Source organism: Rattus rattus, chromosome 11 (assembly GCF_011064425.1).
Source record: "Rattus rattus isolate New Zealand chromosome 11, Rrattus_CSIRO_v1, whole genome shotgun sequence".
NCBI classification, from domain to species: Eukaryota; Metazoa; Chordata; class Mammalia; order Rodentia; family Muridae; genus Rattus; species Rattus rattus.
Window position 1 is genome coordinate 91,274,454 of NC_046164.1, and position 15,864 is coordinate 91,290,317.

Consider the following 15,864-nt stretch of genomic DNA (forward strand, 5'->3'; position numbering starts at 1 on the left):
ACCTCAAGTTGAACCAGCACCATTTGTTGAAAATGCTATCTTTCTTCCACTGGTTGGTTTTAGCTCCTTTGACAAAGATGAAGTGATTGTATGTGTGTGGGTTCATTTCTGGGTCTTCAATTCTGTTCCACTGATCTATCTGCCTGTCTCTGTACCAAAACCATACAGTTTTTATGACTATTGTTCTGTAATACTGCTTGAAGTAGGGATGGGTTTTCACTATTCTGGGGTTTTTGTTATTCCAAATGAATTTGCAAATTGCTCTTTCTATCTCTATAAAGAATTGAGTAGAAATTTTGATGGGGATTCCATTGAATCTGTAGATTGCTTTTGGCAAAATGACCATCTTTACTATATTAATCCTGACAATCCATGAGCATGGAAGATCTTTACATCTTATGAGATCTTCTTCAATTTCTTTCTTCATAGACTTGAAGTTCTTGTCATAAAGATCTTTCATTTGCTTGGATAGAGTCACACCAAGGTGTTTTATGCTATTTGTGACTATTGTGAAGAGTGTCATTTTCCTAATTTCTTTCTCAGCCTGTTTATCCTTTGAGTAGAGGAAGTACTGATTTGTTTGAGTTAATTTTATACCCAACCACTTTTTTGAAGTTGTTTATCAGGCTCAATATTTCTCTGGTGTAACTACTGGGGTCACTTGATTATAGTAAAAGCAATGTACAAAAAAAAAACTAGTAGCCAACATCAAACTAAATGGAGAGAAACCTAAAACAATCCCACTAAAATCAGGAACTAGATAAGGCTACCCACTCTCTCCCTACTTATTCAATATGGTATTTGAAGTCCTGGTCAGACTAATCAAATAACAAAAGGAGGTCAAAGGAATACAAGTTGAAAGAAAGTCAAAATATCACAATTTGCAGATAGTTAAACTGTAGTCCTGATTTTTATGAACCTAGTTTAACTTCTTAGAAAGCCACATACTTAACATAAAGTAGCATACATATGTATATGGTTTGAGAAAAAAAGTCTAATAATTGAAATGCAAGATACTTTTTTAGGGCAAACATCTGGACATTTTATGTCCCCTTGATTAAATACATTTGACTTTACCATCATTATCTATAGCACATAACAATGACTATTTCTCTGAGCCTAAGATGCCCCCAGAAACCAAAGGCTAGTGTGAGGGAAGTGTTAGAAATGAACATGAACATAAGGAATGGAAATGAGGTACTGATTGGCTGCTACAGGGGCATTCTTTTGAAATGATCCTGAGGCAATATGAACACTGGGAAAAGCTGAAGAGGAAATTCTCCTTACTACCCTTCCTGCAAGCCTTTAGTTACTGGTTTCCATGATCCACTGAACGATTGTTACAAGGAGTATAAAATCTCACAATCTAAAGTATGCTCCTATACACACAGCCCCCTCAGGGGTCCCACAAGACTCATGGATTTGTGGCTAGGAAGGCCCCAGAGAGACAGAGAATACTCCATTACAAAGCTGAAGGAAACAGCAAAGTAGAGTGAGATTGAGGGAGGGGTAGCGAAAAGAAATCAAGAAGTGATACCAGTTTTCTGAAAAATGTTCATCACAAGAAATTAGCTCATAGAGAGGAAACACAAAAATCACTGAAAGAATTACAAGAAAACACAACCAAACAGGTGAATGAATTGAAAATGCAAATAGAAGCAGTAAAGAAGCACAAAGGGAAACAACCCTGGATATAGAAAACTTAAGGAAGAGGCAAGGAGCCGTAGATACAAGCACCACCAACAGAATACAAGAGATGGAAGAGAGAATCTCAGGGGCAGAAGATTCCATAGAAAACATCGACACAACTGTCAAAAGATAATGTAAAACGCAAAAAGCTCCTAGCCCAAAACATACAGGAAATCCAGGACACAATGAGAAGATCAAAGGATAATAAGTATAGAAGAAAGTGAAGACTCCCAACTTAAAGGACCAGTAAATATATTCAACAAAATTATAGAAGAAAACTTCCCTAACCTAAAGAAAGAGATGCCCATAAACATACAAGAAGCCTACAGAACTCCAAATAGATTGGACCAGAAGAGAAATTCCTCCCGTAACATAATAGTTAAAACACCAAATGCACAAAACAAAGAGAGAATATTAAAAGCAGTAAGGGAAAATGTCAAATGAGATATAAAGGCAGACCTATAAGAATTACACTAGACTTCTCACCAGAGACTATGAAAGCCAGAAGATCCTGGACAGATGTCATAAAGACCCTAAGAGAACACAAATGCCAGCCCAAGTTAATGTATCCAGCAAAACTCTCAATTAACATAGGTGGAGAAACCACGATATTCCATGACAAAATCAAATTTACACAGTATCTTTCTACAAATCCAGCCCTACAAAGGATAAGAGATGGAAAACTCCAATACAAGGAGAGAAACTACACTGTACAAAAAGCAAGAATATAATTTCCTTGCAATAAAACCAAAAGAGAGACAAACAAACATAATTCCACCTGCAACAATGAAAATAACAGGAAGTGATAATCACTATTCTTTAATATCTCTCAACATCAATGGACTCAATTCCCCAATAAAAAGACATAGACTAACAGACTGGATACTTGAAGCAGATCCAGAATTTTGCTGCATGCAGGAAACAAACCTCAGAGACGAAGAAGACACTATGTCAGAGTAAATGGCTAGAAAACAACTTTCCAAGCAAATGGCCCAAAGAAACAAGCTGGAGTTGCCATTCTAATATCAAATAAAATTGAATTTTAACCAAAAGTCATTTAAAAAGTTAAGGAAGAACACTTCATATTCATCAACGGAAAAATCCACCAAGATGAACTCTCAATCCTAAATATCTGCTCCAAATACAACAGCACGTACATTCATAAAAGAGACTTTACTAAAGCACAAAGCATACATTGTACCTCACATGATAGTAGTAGGAGATTTCAACACTCCACTTTCATCAATGGACAGATGATAGAAACAGAAATTAAACAGAGACGTAGAAAAACTAAGAGAAGTTATGAACCAAATGGATTTAACAGATATTTATAGAACATGCCATCCTAAGTCAAAAGGATATACCTTCTTCTCAGCACCTCATGGAACCTTCTCCAAAATTGACCATATAATTGGTCACAAAACAGGCCTCAACAGATACAGGAAGATAGAAATAATCCCATGCATCCTATCAGATCACCATGCACTAAGACTGGTCTTTAATAACAACAATAGTGACAGAAAGCCCACATATACATGGAAGTTGAACAATGCTCTAATCAATGACAACATGGTTAAGGAAGAAATAGAGAAAGAAATTAAAGACTTCTTAGAATTTAATAAAAATGAAGGTATGACATTCCCAAACTTATGGGACACAATGAAAGCAGTACTAAAGGAAAACTCAAGGCTCTGAGTGCCTGCAAAAAGAAACAGGAGAGAGCATATGTCAGCAGCTTGACAGCACACCTAAAAGCTCTAGAACAAAAAAATAAATAAACCCAAGAGGAGTAGAAGACAGGAAATAATCAAACTCAAGGCTGAAATCACCCATGTAGTAGAAACAAAAAGCACTATACAAGGAATTAACAAAACCAGGAGCTGAGAAAATCAGCTTTGAGAAAATCAACGAGATAGATTAAACTCTTAGCCAGACTAACCAGAGGTCACAGAGAGTGTATCCAAATTAATAAATTCAGAAATGAAAAGGGAGATATAACAACAGAATCTGAAGAAATTCAAAAAACCATCAGATCTTACTACAAAAGCCAATATTCAACAAAAGTGGAAAATCTGGAGGAAATGGACAGTTTTCTAGACAGATACCAGATACCAAAGTTAAATCAGGAACAAATAAACCACCTAAACAACCTCATAACTCCTAAAGAAATAGAAGCAGTTATTAAAAGTCTCCCAACCAAAAAGAACCCAAGTCCAGATGGGTTCAGTGCAGAATTCTATCAAACCTTCATAGAAGACCTCATACCAATACTGTCCAAACTGTTCCACAAAATTGAAACAGACAGAGCACTACCAAATTCCTTCTTTGAGGTCACAATTACTCTTATACCAAAACCAAAGATCCAACAAAGAAAGAGAACTTCAGACCAATTTCCCTTATGATTATTGATGCAAAAATACTCAATAAAATTCTTGCAAACTGAATCCAAGAACACATTGAAACAATCATCCATCATGATCAAATAGGCTTCATCCCAGGGATTCAGGGATGGTTTAATATACAGAAATCCATCAACGAAATTCACCATATAAACAAACTCAAAGGAAAAAAACCCACATGATCATTTCATTAGATGCTGAGAAATCATTTGACAAAATTCAATACCCTTTCATTAATAAAAGTCCTGGAAAGATCAGGAATTCAAGGCCCATGTCTAAACATAGTAAAAGCAATATACAGCTAAACCAGTAGCTAACATCAAACTAAATGAGAGAAACTTGAAGCAATCCCACTAAAATCAGGGACTACACAAGGCTGCCCACTTTCTCCTTACATATTCAATATAGTACTCAAAAGTCCTAGCCAGAGCAATCAGACAGCGAAAGGAGGTCAAAGGGATACAAATTGGACGGGAGAAAAAAAAATCAAAATATCACTATTTGCAGATGATATCATAGTGTACTTAACTGACCCTAAAACTTCCACCAGAGAACTGCTTAACCTGATAAACAACTTTAACAAAGTGTCGGGGTATAAAATTAACTTGAAAAAAATCAGTAGCCTTCCTCTGAGAAAGAAATCAGGCTGAGAAAGAAATTGAGGAAATGATACCCTTCACAGTAGTCCCAAATAATATAAAATATCTTGGTTCTCATTGAAAGTTTATTACTTTAACAAGTTAAAACATTTTTATTAATCATATCTAAGTTGAATAAATGGAAACTTGTAATTAAAAATAAAATTTAATCATTCAGAAATGAAAAAAAATGTTTGTTGTCACTTCAAAATAAGTAGACTGTCAACTTTGGCTCCTGTAAAATTCCAAACAAGTTACATACTTTGCAACTCACAAAGTGAAGAACCAGGAGGATATAGTGACCATTAAGACCAAGCAAAGCCAAGCCATGTGGATCAAGGTCTGGAGACTCGAGACCTTGTGGCTTCCAGAGGCTTTCAATGGTCCTTCTCTCCAGAACTGCCATCCAGAGCACATCCACATTGTCTTGTAGGCTCAGGCCAGCTTTCCCTCAAATCTCTCACTTCCCTGCCAGCATCTAGCCACTACAATGGTGGCTGGCATCTCTGCTATCCTGGCTTCTCTACTGCAATAGAGGCTGTATCATAACCATTGGCTTCTGTAGGGACATTGACCCTGCCATATAGCCAGGCCTCAGCCACTCTCCATAACCCTGTCCACTCCTCATGCCTTTAGTATAAGTACCAGGTGTATGTCTTACATGTTACTAAGTTCAACTTGGAATGCAGCCTTTTCCCCAGGACCATGACTTCTGTTTCTCACACGGTGAAAATATGTCCCAGAGATTTCACATCAGAGATGATGATCTCTCATTCATCATTGCTTTTTCTTCATCCCTAGCAGACTAACATCCTTTGTCCAAATAATGCACAGGTTCAGTGATGCTGGTTTCCCGTTATGAAAGATAATGTTTTAGTTTCAGTTGACCATCAACCACCTACAGATTCTTAAATCAAAATATTGCACAAACAACCACAGTATGTGTTGGTTTTCCTCTGAAACTTCACAAGTCAGGCTTCCATTATCTGCATTTCTCTAAGCACGCTTCTTTCAAGATCCCACAACACAGCCCTTTAAACTCTGTGTTCAGTGGCTTATATTTCTCAAAGTTTTCCAATAATTCTCCCCCAAACAACATAGTCAGTGCATCACGGCAACACCCCACTCCTTGTACCAGCTCCTGTATTAGTTATTTTCTCTGATGCTGTGATAAAACACTGTGACTGATGTTATTGTAAAATTATAAAAATAAAATAAATCAGTCATTTTACCCTCTCTCGGTCTGGCACCACAGTGCCCCAAGATATCTAATAGATATTTTAATCTCAGTCAGCAAAGCCTCTCACCCACTTTGCTCCATCCCATATCACACTGCCCATGGCCTCTCTCTGAGCCTGGCAGCCATCTCTCTACCGATCCAGTTCCCAAGGCTGTCTGCCTCCACGTTCTCTCAGTGGTTTCCTCCTCCAGTCTCCTTTCGTTCTATCTCTTCCTCTTCCCTCAGACTTTTCTCCCGCCCACCCTTCCTTCTCGTCCAATGACAGGACTCGTTCTATCCTGTACCAGCCCTCACCTGTATTTTACAAATTAAATGGGGAGAAGGTTACCTGAGTCCTGAGTACTTGACTAGATGGCTGTCCTGGGGGCAACAGAATTAGCATCAAAATACAGTAACTCCAGGGCAAACTACCACAGACTCAAGGCAGCTTAAAGGAGAAAACATTTACTATAAACTATCCGGTTTATGGATTGACCTAATGGGGGTAACATGGAGTGAAGGAATGACAGACACACAAATAGGAAAATAGGGATTGATGAACCATGGCGATGCACCGGCAATCTCCTGGAAGTGTCTTATATTCAGCAGGAGACCAGAAGAGATGTGTGTGGGCTCTGCAAACAGGGCTCCCCATGCTCCCATAACCAGGACCGGAGGTGGCCAATAGTCTAGATAACCTCTGTGCTATATATATATGAACAAAGACCACACGAGATCCTCCTCTTGGCCCTTAGCATATGGTAGCCCATCTTACATATGGTAGCCCATCTTTAGAGCCCATCATTATGGAAGAAGGGGCATGTACTTTGAGAAGAGTTTCAGTGGAATCATGTCTCTTTGTGCACAAGGGCCTGTGTTGTACCAGGAAACACGATTCCATAGCTGGTGTTGGCTTACCACTGGCCAGTTATTTTAGGCATATTTAGGCATAGGACAATTTGGATAAAAGTTTCCTGAAATAGCAGGGTCCTGGCAGGTACTAGTTTGTTCATCTCATTAGAGAGATTTTAGCTTTACTTAAACATTATTTAAATGGACACAGAGTACATGTGATGGTAAAGATTAAGAACTTGTCTGTATTAGTTTTCTGTCTTTGTCTTTGGCAGAATATCTGGACTTGGATATGATGGGGCTTTTGTAAACATGGTTGTAGTAAGCGTTCTTGAAGAAGTGTTGTTATGTACTTGTCTTTGTACTTCTCTTGAAGTGGAATTGCTAGATCATAAGGTAGGGGCATCTTTAGTTTGTAAATAAATGAAATTTCCAGATCTTTTTAAAGAGGTATGACTTTTACACCCTTACCCTCCACCCATCAGCTCAGGTATGTCCTTATCAATGGCTTTATGGTTTCTTTCATCTTTATTAAGAACTGTAGCTCTTACACAAGATTTCCCACTGGCTTTTACTGGAGTTTTCATCTAGCATTTTTCAAGTTGACAGAAAGAACCTTTATCAATATGTCAGTATACCAACTATATCAATATATCAACTGTATCAGTAGTGAATTCTAAACTTGTACATAATGACAGAATGAAGAGTTGGCTTTTTTTTATTTAAAAAAAAAGAGAGACTTGCTTTCCTGGCAATAATGGCTTTTGACTTTAATGTTGGTCATACTATTTTTGACATAACTGAATAAACACTATTGCTAACATATAGGAATAGCATAGTATTTTTAATTGTATAATTTCAGACTAAGTGTTTGTGTATGATTTGACAATCAAATTAAATGATTGAGAATCTGACTTATGGCTTGTGGGGAACTGGTTTTACTCCCATCCCCTGCATTTCTGAGGCTGCTAACAATTTTTTTTCCCTTAACTAGAATGCTTACCTTGAAGCATTTATTCTGAAAGTCTTCCTAGTAAAGTCTAATAATGGCTGTTAGGTACAAGGTTCCCTTTTCCGTCACCCACATTTAGTTTGTAGGGTTTTTGTGTTGTTTGGTTTTCTCTTAAACTGCTATTTTCTTATTTTAAAAGTATTTATGGTTCAAAATACATTTTGAACAATATATACTTTGTATGTAAGAGAAATGGACAATATGTTTGCAAATACTTTCAAGTAAAGATGCTACTATGAAAATCCCTTGTCATTTCTTCTGATTGGTATTAAATATGGGGCAAACATTGGATTTCATCGATGAAGTACATAGGTATAGATACTTGGACCACGGGGAAGGCTGATGAAGTACATAGGTATAGACACTTGGACCACGGGGAAGGCCGATGAAGTACATAGGTATAGACACTTGGACCATGGGGAAGGCCGGGTACACTGACTTCATTCCTGCCCGTGTAAGAGCCAGTAACAGAGCTGTGTGATTTTGATTTGATACTTACATCTGTACCATAATGCAGCATGCCCTAAGAAGCACATTCTCTCTTCAGTGCTTGTAAGGTTATTTTCAGACATAAGGTTTAGTTCCCATTCTTACACCCAGCCCCGCCCTTGTAGCTCAGTAGACTGGAGGTTTCTGCCCGAGGAGCCGAGGGTCCATTGCACACTCCAGCCTTGCTGCAGGGATGGTGGTGAGTGTGAGCAAATGCCATTCTCTAGCATTTTAGAGGCTTCCTTTGTCATTTGTATACATGCAGAGTGCTTTTAGACTTGCTATGTGCTTCGGTTATCTGAAACACTAAACTATTTATTCTCCTTAGACTACTGTACAAAACCTTTCAGCAAATGGATGTATCTTTTGAATGCATCACATTATTTTACGAGAAATGCTTTTCTTTTCTAAAAGGAAAAATATGAATTACACTATAAAACACTTATGGTTTATTTAGTGAAATATAATTAACTTGTAATGATTAACATATTTAAACTGAATTCACAGGTTGACTAAAAATCAAATGTGAAGGTAATTTTTTTTTTTAATTCTTTAAAAAATACTGCACACTTTGGTTAGAGATGAACTTCAGTGGCAGGGCACTTGCCGAGCATGTACTTCCTCTTTGGTTTAATACCCAGCACAGTAAACCAAATCCCAAAACAAACCAACACAGCAACAGCAGAGCCATTTTCATACTTTTATACCAATTAGGTCTGCAAAGCTTGCTCATTTGCTAATGCTTAAAGTTAATCTAGTCCAGCTATGAATACCACTGTGTCTAATTTCATTTGTAGAGTAAAAAAGGTAATTTGTATTAACATTATAGTTGTATGCTTAATGCCTTATATATGATAACATCAATATTCATATCTATATCTATATACGTATCTACATCTATCTATATGTATATATATATTATACGTATCATTTTATGTGATTTCTGTTCATACATGTAATGTGTCACATGGCTTCATGAAGACCATTCTTGATAGTGCAGACTAGTGACAAAGAATGTGTTAATGCTAATGGGGTAAAGAAGGGCAGCAGAGCCCTGATGGCTGTCAGAATCCACCCTCTGGGGGAAGTGGACTGGCTCCCATGGCCTGAGTGCAGTGTGTTTTGAGTGGAAACTGATTTGCTGGATGTAGAGCACATTAACTTCTAGCTTCTATCTTTTCACAGAGCTCCTTGGTAAATGTTTACAGTCAGTTCTCAGCAGCGTTAGAGACACTGAAGGCATTCTGGGATGTTATGGATGAAATTGATGAGAAGACTTGGGTGCTGGAACCGGAGAAACCTCCCCGAAGCGCGACAGCACGCAGGATTGCATTAGGTAGGGAAGGAAGATGAGAGTGTTTTCAGGTATCTGATTTTATTCTATATTATTGGCAAAAACAAGTTTGCAAATGGCATTTAAGATCTTAGATGAAATTTCTTTGCATGGATTTAGCTGTTGGAACTCTTGGGAATAAAGCCTGATTTTTATTACTACGTGGTTAATGTAAATGTTTTAGGCGGGAAGGACTAAGGTGCTTGTTATGAAAGGTGACAATCCAGTGTAAGCCACATTCAGACAGTGGGTAATGAGTGTTAATTAGCACAGAAATTGTGTTGCAGGAACTTTCAAGTGAATGCTACATCGAAGAGAAGCCTGTGTTAGAAATTATGAAGATCTGGCAGTCTTTTCTGAATATAGAGAGGGCGGACACTGAGTTGGGTCATGCCAATGAGAGCAACAGAAGGCCGATGTGAGCTCTCGTATGTGACGAGTACCCACTTCCTAATAAGCAGAGGAGGCTGAAGAGCTAACATGGCAGTGCTTTCCTGCAGTGCCCTATCTCTGCGAGTGTCATCTTCTTCATGAGTAAACACGGCTAAGCCTGTGGTAGAGTTTAACCTTCTTACCAAGTTTAGGCTTTTATCTAAATTTTTATATATTTGTTATATATTTCTCACCCCATTATAGTAATAGCTGCTTATAGTCTCCGTTTAATGTTTTCCTCTTTCTTTTTGGTCTTGTTAAAAGCTACTATAGAGGATGTATTACAGTAGACATTTTGAAACAATGATGTGAATCGTACTGAAGTCAGTGAACAGCTTAGCTTCTGTACTTACTGCAGGGCTGGCGAGATTGATAACTGCAAACACTTTACTAGCAGCATGTTTCTTTCCAGTTTGAGAAAGTCTGTTAGTATTTAACTTGGAATAACTAGCCAATTATAATGTATTTGTCCACAAGAAGATGCTAAGACTGATCACATTTCCTTCAGAGAAATGTCATGATTTATTATCATCATGGCTCCATTAAAATAATTATTCTTGAATTATTCCTTTTTATTAGTTTCCTTACAGTTCATCTTGAACAGCCAAGTTGTAGACAAGTTCTATCTTGACTTTTAGCTCCTCTTCCTGCCTCAAGCAATGATTTGCTGTCTTAGGGCCAACCCTTGAGTGGGGAGATGTGTTCCTATAGCCTAAGTGGCAGCAGTTTGACAAATGAAGTGGGCAAGTTTTATTTTTCTTCTTGAATGTCTATACCACATATTTCTTTTTTACTTTGATCGTTTTTCCAGATTTGTTCATTTAAGTTCATTATTGCTAACTTCAGCAAAAACTTATAGAATTTATCATATCACTTTTGTTATAGATATGACTGAAATTGATCTTTGCTACATAACTTTACAAACTGGCTTTTTGAAATTTGTACATATTCAAAACAGTTAAACCTGTGAACCAGTCTAGTGCTAAGTGAAGTCACTTTTCTTAGCTTCAGAAAGTAAGAAAGTATTAAGTAGCACAAACATCTGATTAATGTGAATTAATCATTTGTTAACTTTCAGAAAACACAAATATAAAGTTCTGATATAAGTTTTCTTAGACATATCAATTTTTACCAATTATAACATTAGATTTTTTTTTACTTTTGACCATAATTATATGAAATATTAAGTTTGTAAAATAAAGGTTATGAAAAGTAATTTACCCCATTCCTTACATGTATGATTTCTATATATTAAAGGCCTTTATAATTTAACTGAAAATTTTTATGAAACATTTCTGGAACATAATTACCCTTTAAGTTCATCGTATAAATTTTGGGTTTGTCTTTTGAAACATGAGGTCCCTGAATCATTAATGACAGTCATACTTTCAAAACTACTTCTCAGTGTTAAAACAATGATGTTGTACCTCTACACAACACTAAAAATAACTTGCGAGTCTTTCCTGAGAGAAAATAGGTGGCTGGATCTGCTTGTATGGATTTGTGCTGACTTGCTTGACAGTCTCAACGCCACATCTGAAAGCCTTCTTCCATTTCAGGGCATGATGTCTCCATAAACATAGAGGTAGACCCCAGGCACCCTACCATGCTTCCTGAGTTTTGCTTTCTTGGAGCTGACCATGGTATGTCATCTTAAAATTACAGATCTGAAACAGATTCATAAAATCCTGTCTAACATTATCTAATATTCCAAAATATTAATATTATAATTGTTTTAAGTACAGTTCTCATTTTGAACTGTATACCGTACAGAGAACTGATAATTTAAGCCAAAGTTAAACAAATGTTGTGGCAGTGACTGTTACAACACAAAAGCAATGAGGCCTAAATTATTAAAACGTTTTTCTTCTTATTATCCACAGTGACAAAGCCCCTTGGAATGAGGCTGAGTGGGAACATTCATTTATGGTAGGTGCCTTGGCAGTGACTGGCACTGTTCTATGGCCTGACAAACTTTATAAGTTTGTTTGTTTGTTTGTTTGTTTGTTTGTTTGTTTTTAGGGATCCAGAAAACAGTCTATTACAGAATTTGAAAGATGTTTTAGAAATTGATTTCCCAGCTCGTACTGTCCTGGAAAAATCTGTAAGTTCAATTATTGCATCAATGGGCTATATTATGTGAATATTAAAGTTTAAATGCTTCTCTCAGGAAAACAAGGCTGAAAAAGAAAAGACATTGGAAGAATGCTGCAGCCCAGCTCTCGGTTACAGAAACGCTGGCATCAGTGGGCTTTGTTAACCCTGGTAGTTAGGTGCCTGACAGGGGCTTTGATCACCCTCTTCCGCAGGGAAGTAGTTAGTGACAGATAAACTTACTAAAACCAAGAAGAGACACAGGCGGTGTCTGGGTTTCGTCCGTCTGCGTACGGATGATTGCAGTACAGTTCTCATTAGTTTGCTGGACGTCTGTGAAGGACAGCGGTAGCATCTCAGAAGTGAGCAGCGCCACTGACATGGCAGTGCTGAGGCAGGCCCGGCTGTGCTGAGCCACTGCCGTCTCACTAAGATGGCGTGACTTTCTTTCCCTTTGCTGCAGAATTGTGCAACCTGGTGTTCACCAGCTCACGTCAGATCTGTCTTTGTGTAGACACAGGAATGATTATGTGTATGGAAAAATGGCTAAAACATAAAAATATTGCTAGCCCCAAATGAAATCTGCATTTTTGAGTACAGAGGAGAATACCGTGAAGAGACTGGTGTTATCCCAGGACTCAAGCATTACTTAAAACAGATGTATATCGTGTATATCATATTTCTTCTTCCTAATGTTGCATATCCACGTTAAACACAAACACTTTTCTTTTGAAGGACTTTAGCATGGACTGTGGTATCTGTTATGCCCGTCACCTGAATGGTGCCATCCCTGATCAAGTGTGTAACAATCCCCAGTGTGGACAGCTTTTCCATCAGATATGCTTGTATGAGGTAAAACTAGTAATTCTCCACACAGCAAATACTGAATTAAAATAATCTGCTCACCCCCCTGGTTTGCCACAAACTCCTCTTCCTAGTTAACTTCATACACACACAGGCTTCATTGCTTCATCTCATATACTATTGAGTGTGCCAGGCAATCTAGACTGTGCTCATGCATAGCATACAGACACATAATAAACGTGGGGTAGGAATAACTGGTCTTACTAAGTGTGTGCTACCACTGTGTGAGTTCTCTAGACCCGCCAGATGGGGAAGGTAGGGGTGGGATAAGGCTCTTAGTAGGTAGGTATGTATGCTACTGCACAGGCTGCATATACGTATAGAACAAATAATTCTCTTTTGAATGCTCGAAGGTTCTTGTGACCTGAGCATCTCTTTTCTCCATGAATTGCACTTTCATCTCCCAGTCAGTCAGTTCCACAGCACTCCTGTTAGGCCACAGCCTCTACGTGCAAACCACAGTGGGCAAGTGCCATAAGTTTTCTGTCTTTCTCTCTTCAAATATGGAGACTACTTGGTGCTGTTTACCCTTTCTTAGTAGGAAACTTAGGGACAGTCATTTTACCCTAGATAATCATATAAATACCTGGTCTACTTGGGAAAGTAAATGGAATCTATACTTTGTTTTGTAATACTGAATATTCATTTTAATTTTTAAAAAACTGATTGCCTCATAGTCAGTACAGTGCAAATTAGCCCACTGTTAAAGTCAGAATCTCAAAATCCTAAGATACTTTCACAGAGAACTTGATGATGTGTGAGTCATTGGTGTAGTAACTTTCTCTCTGTATGTCTTTTTTACATGTAAAGTGTGTAATTGTCAGCCAAATCTTAAAGGGTACATAATTCCCTTATACACTACAAGTTTATATTCCGAATTTTAATAGTGATTTCTTAGTTATTCAATATAATAGTAACTGGACATGGGCTCAGAAAGTTTCCCTTTTATAGAACAAAGTTAGTCAAAGCCCACTGGGATGGCGCGTGTCCGCCGACGTGCACCGGGATGGCGAGTGTCCGCCGACGTGCACCGGGGTGGCGCGTGTCCGCCGACGTGCACTGGGATGACGCGTGTCCGCTGACATGATCCCCACTTTCTCTGTACAGTGGCTGAGAGGGCTGAGCAGCTGCCGACAGAGTTTCAACGTCTTCTTTGGTGAATGTCCCTACTGTAGTAAGGTAAGTCAGCAGCCATGACGTATGAATGTCAGTCACATTTCACAGTGTGCCTGGCTCTCGGGATGTGTTACAGGAAGTGGATATGTAGGTAGTGATGTAGTTTCAAATGTGCTGTTCTTCAGTTAATCAAATTGTGATAGTTATAAATTAGCTTTGAACATACCTTAGTTTTCAACATATCTTTGATCAAAAACATGCCTTCTAAATTTCTTGGTGATCTTAAGAAAATATTTTGAAATTGTGTGGTGAAATAATTTTTAATAGAATGCCAATAGTAAGTTAAAATACTATTTTAATTCTTAAGAATGTGCCCAAAATTTTGATAAAATATATTTCTTTCTCCTTTAAAGCCAATTACCTTGAAAATGTCTGGGAGAAAACCCTGAATGGAACCCACCTGTGAAGAGACGGAATGCTTAAAACTGTTTAAAGATAAAAACAAAAGCAAAAGCCAGTTTATTCAGTGACTTCAGAGAAAACACAAAGCAAGACATACTAATGTGAGCAGGCAGAGTATAGTGAGTCCATAGTAGTACACGTCGGCCTTCGCCTCGTCACTCAGAGTCAGCTGAAGAACCGCAGGCCAGAATCTTGGAGAGCTTTCCAAGTCGGTGACGCCCAGATTGCTCGTGGGCTGGGATCCGTACTGGGGCAGGGGTCTTGGCTTCCTGATGGGATCTCTCCTGGTGCAGTCCAGATAGGGCTTACAGCGTGAGCCTTGGAAACGTGGATAGCTCTGTGTCTGTCGGAAAGTCTGCATTTCACTGAAAGTATCAGAATACTCACGTACTTTCCTTGTTCTGGAGTTTTCCTATGAAAGAGATATTTTGTTAGATTTGAGTTATTGAGGCATTTATTATGTACTCTTTAACAATGCTAAATAAAACAATACACCAAGCTAGTCTGGTCATTTACACCACTTGTGGACATCCTGCCCATCACGACAGCGTAGACATGTTTTGAAGGCTGCGCCTGTGCTGCACTGCAGCAGGGGGACTTAGTTTCATGCGTCTGGAAACAGGAACAGTTGAACTACCGTTGACTGCTAGCTGTTTAACTTGATGGGGGTTCAAAGTTGTTCTGTTTCTGCTTTACCTTGGTGACTTCTGGCATGCCCCCTCCTCCTTCTACCAGTTACTGAGTAATTTACGAAAAGATAGCTTTCTTTTTAAGAGAGCAGACAAAGTCTGTCCTCTTGACTGTAAGCTTCACCCATCATACTGCTCCCTCAGAACTGCCTGCTACCCTTCAAGCAGCCCCTCCCCCTACATGGTCACTTTCAAAGGTCAGAAAGAATTTGTGTGTGAAATATGTGTTGGCCAGACACAGTGGTGTTTGCCTATAATCTCAGCACTTCAGATTTCTGAGTTCAAGACCAGCCTACTCTCCATACCAATTTCCAGGGCAGCCACAGCTACAAAGTCAGATCCTATCTCAGACAATGGGAAAAAAAATCAAAAAAATAAAACAAAAGCAAAAGCAAAAACAAAAGATACATTTAGGAGAGATGTGAGATTCAGATGAGAATAACTTTTTACTGACAGTCTCGGTCACTAGAAGAAAATAATTGACCTTTTTCCCCAGGATACCAAATCATTCTCATGTAAAGGGAAAGAAACCCACTAGCAAATAAATTTCCAAGGGCCAAGAACCATTGGAAAGTT

At 38.3% G+C, this 15,864-nt stretch overlaps 2 protein-coding genes across 2 annotated transcripts in view; one reads left to right on the plus strand and one right to left on the minus strand.

Annotated features, from left to right (window-relative positions):
* Fancl (FA complementation group L) overlaps positions 1-15,101 on the plus strand; it is a 66,955-nt gene extending 51,854 nt beyond the window's left edge. The window contains exons 8-14 of the mRNA XM_032916447.1: positions 9,484-9,634; positions 11,623-11,706; positions 11,947-11,992; positions 12,086-12,167; positions 12,893-13,009; positions 14,129-14,200; positions 14,551-15,101. Of these exons, the coding sequence (XP_032772338.1) occupies positions 9,484-9,634; positions 11,623-11,706; positions 11,947-11,992; positions 12,086-12,167; positions 12,893-13,009; positions 14,129-14,200; positions 14,551-14,586 (588 nt within the window). The 3' untranslated portion in view covers positions 14,587-15,101. The remainder of the gene's footprint in view (positions 1-9,483; positions 9,635-11,622; positions 11,707-11,946; positions 11,993-12,085; positions 12,168-12,892; positions 13,010-14,128; positions 14,201-14,550) is intronic.
* The window catches only part of Vrk2 (VRK serine/threonine kinase 2), a 118,066-nt gene continuing 116,674 nt past the window's right edge, over positions 14,473-15,864 (minus strand). The window contains exon 13 of the mRNA XM_032916446.1: positions 14,473-15,011. Within this exon, the coding sequence (XP_032772337.1) occupies positions 14,670-15,011 (342 nt within the window). The 3' untranslated portion in view covers positions 14,473-14,669. The remainder of the gene's footprint in view (positions 15,012-15,864) is intronic.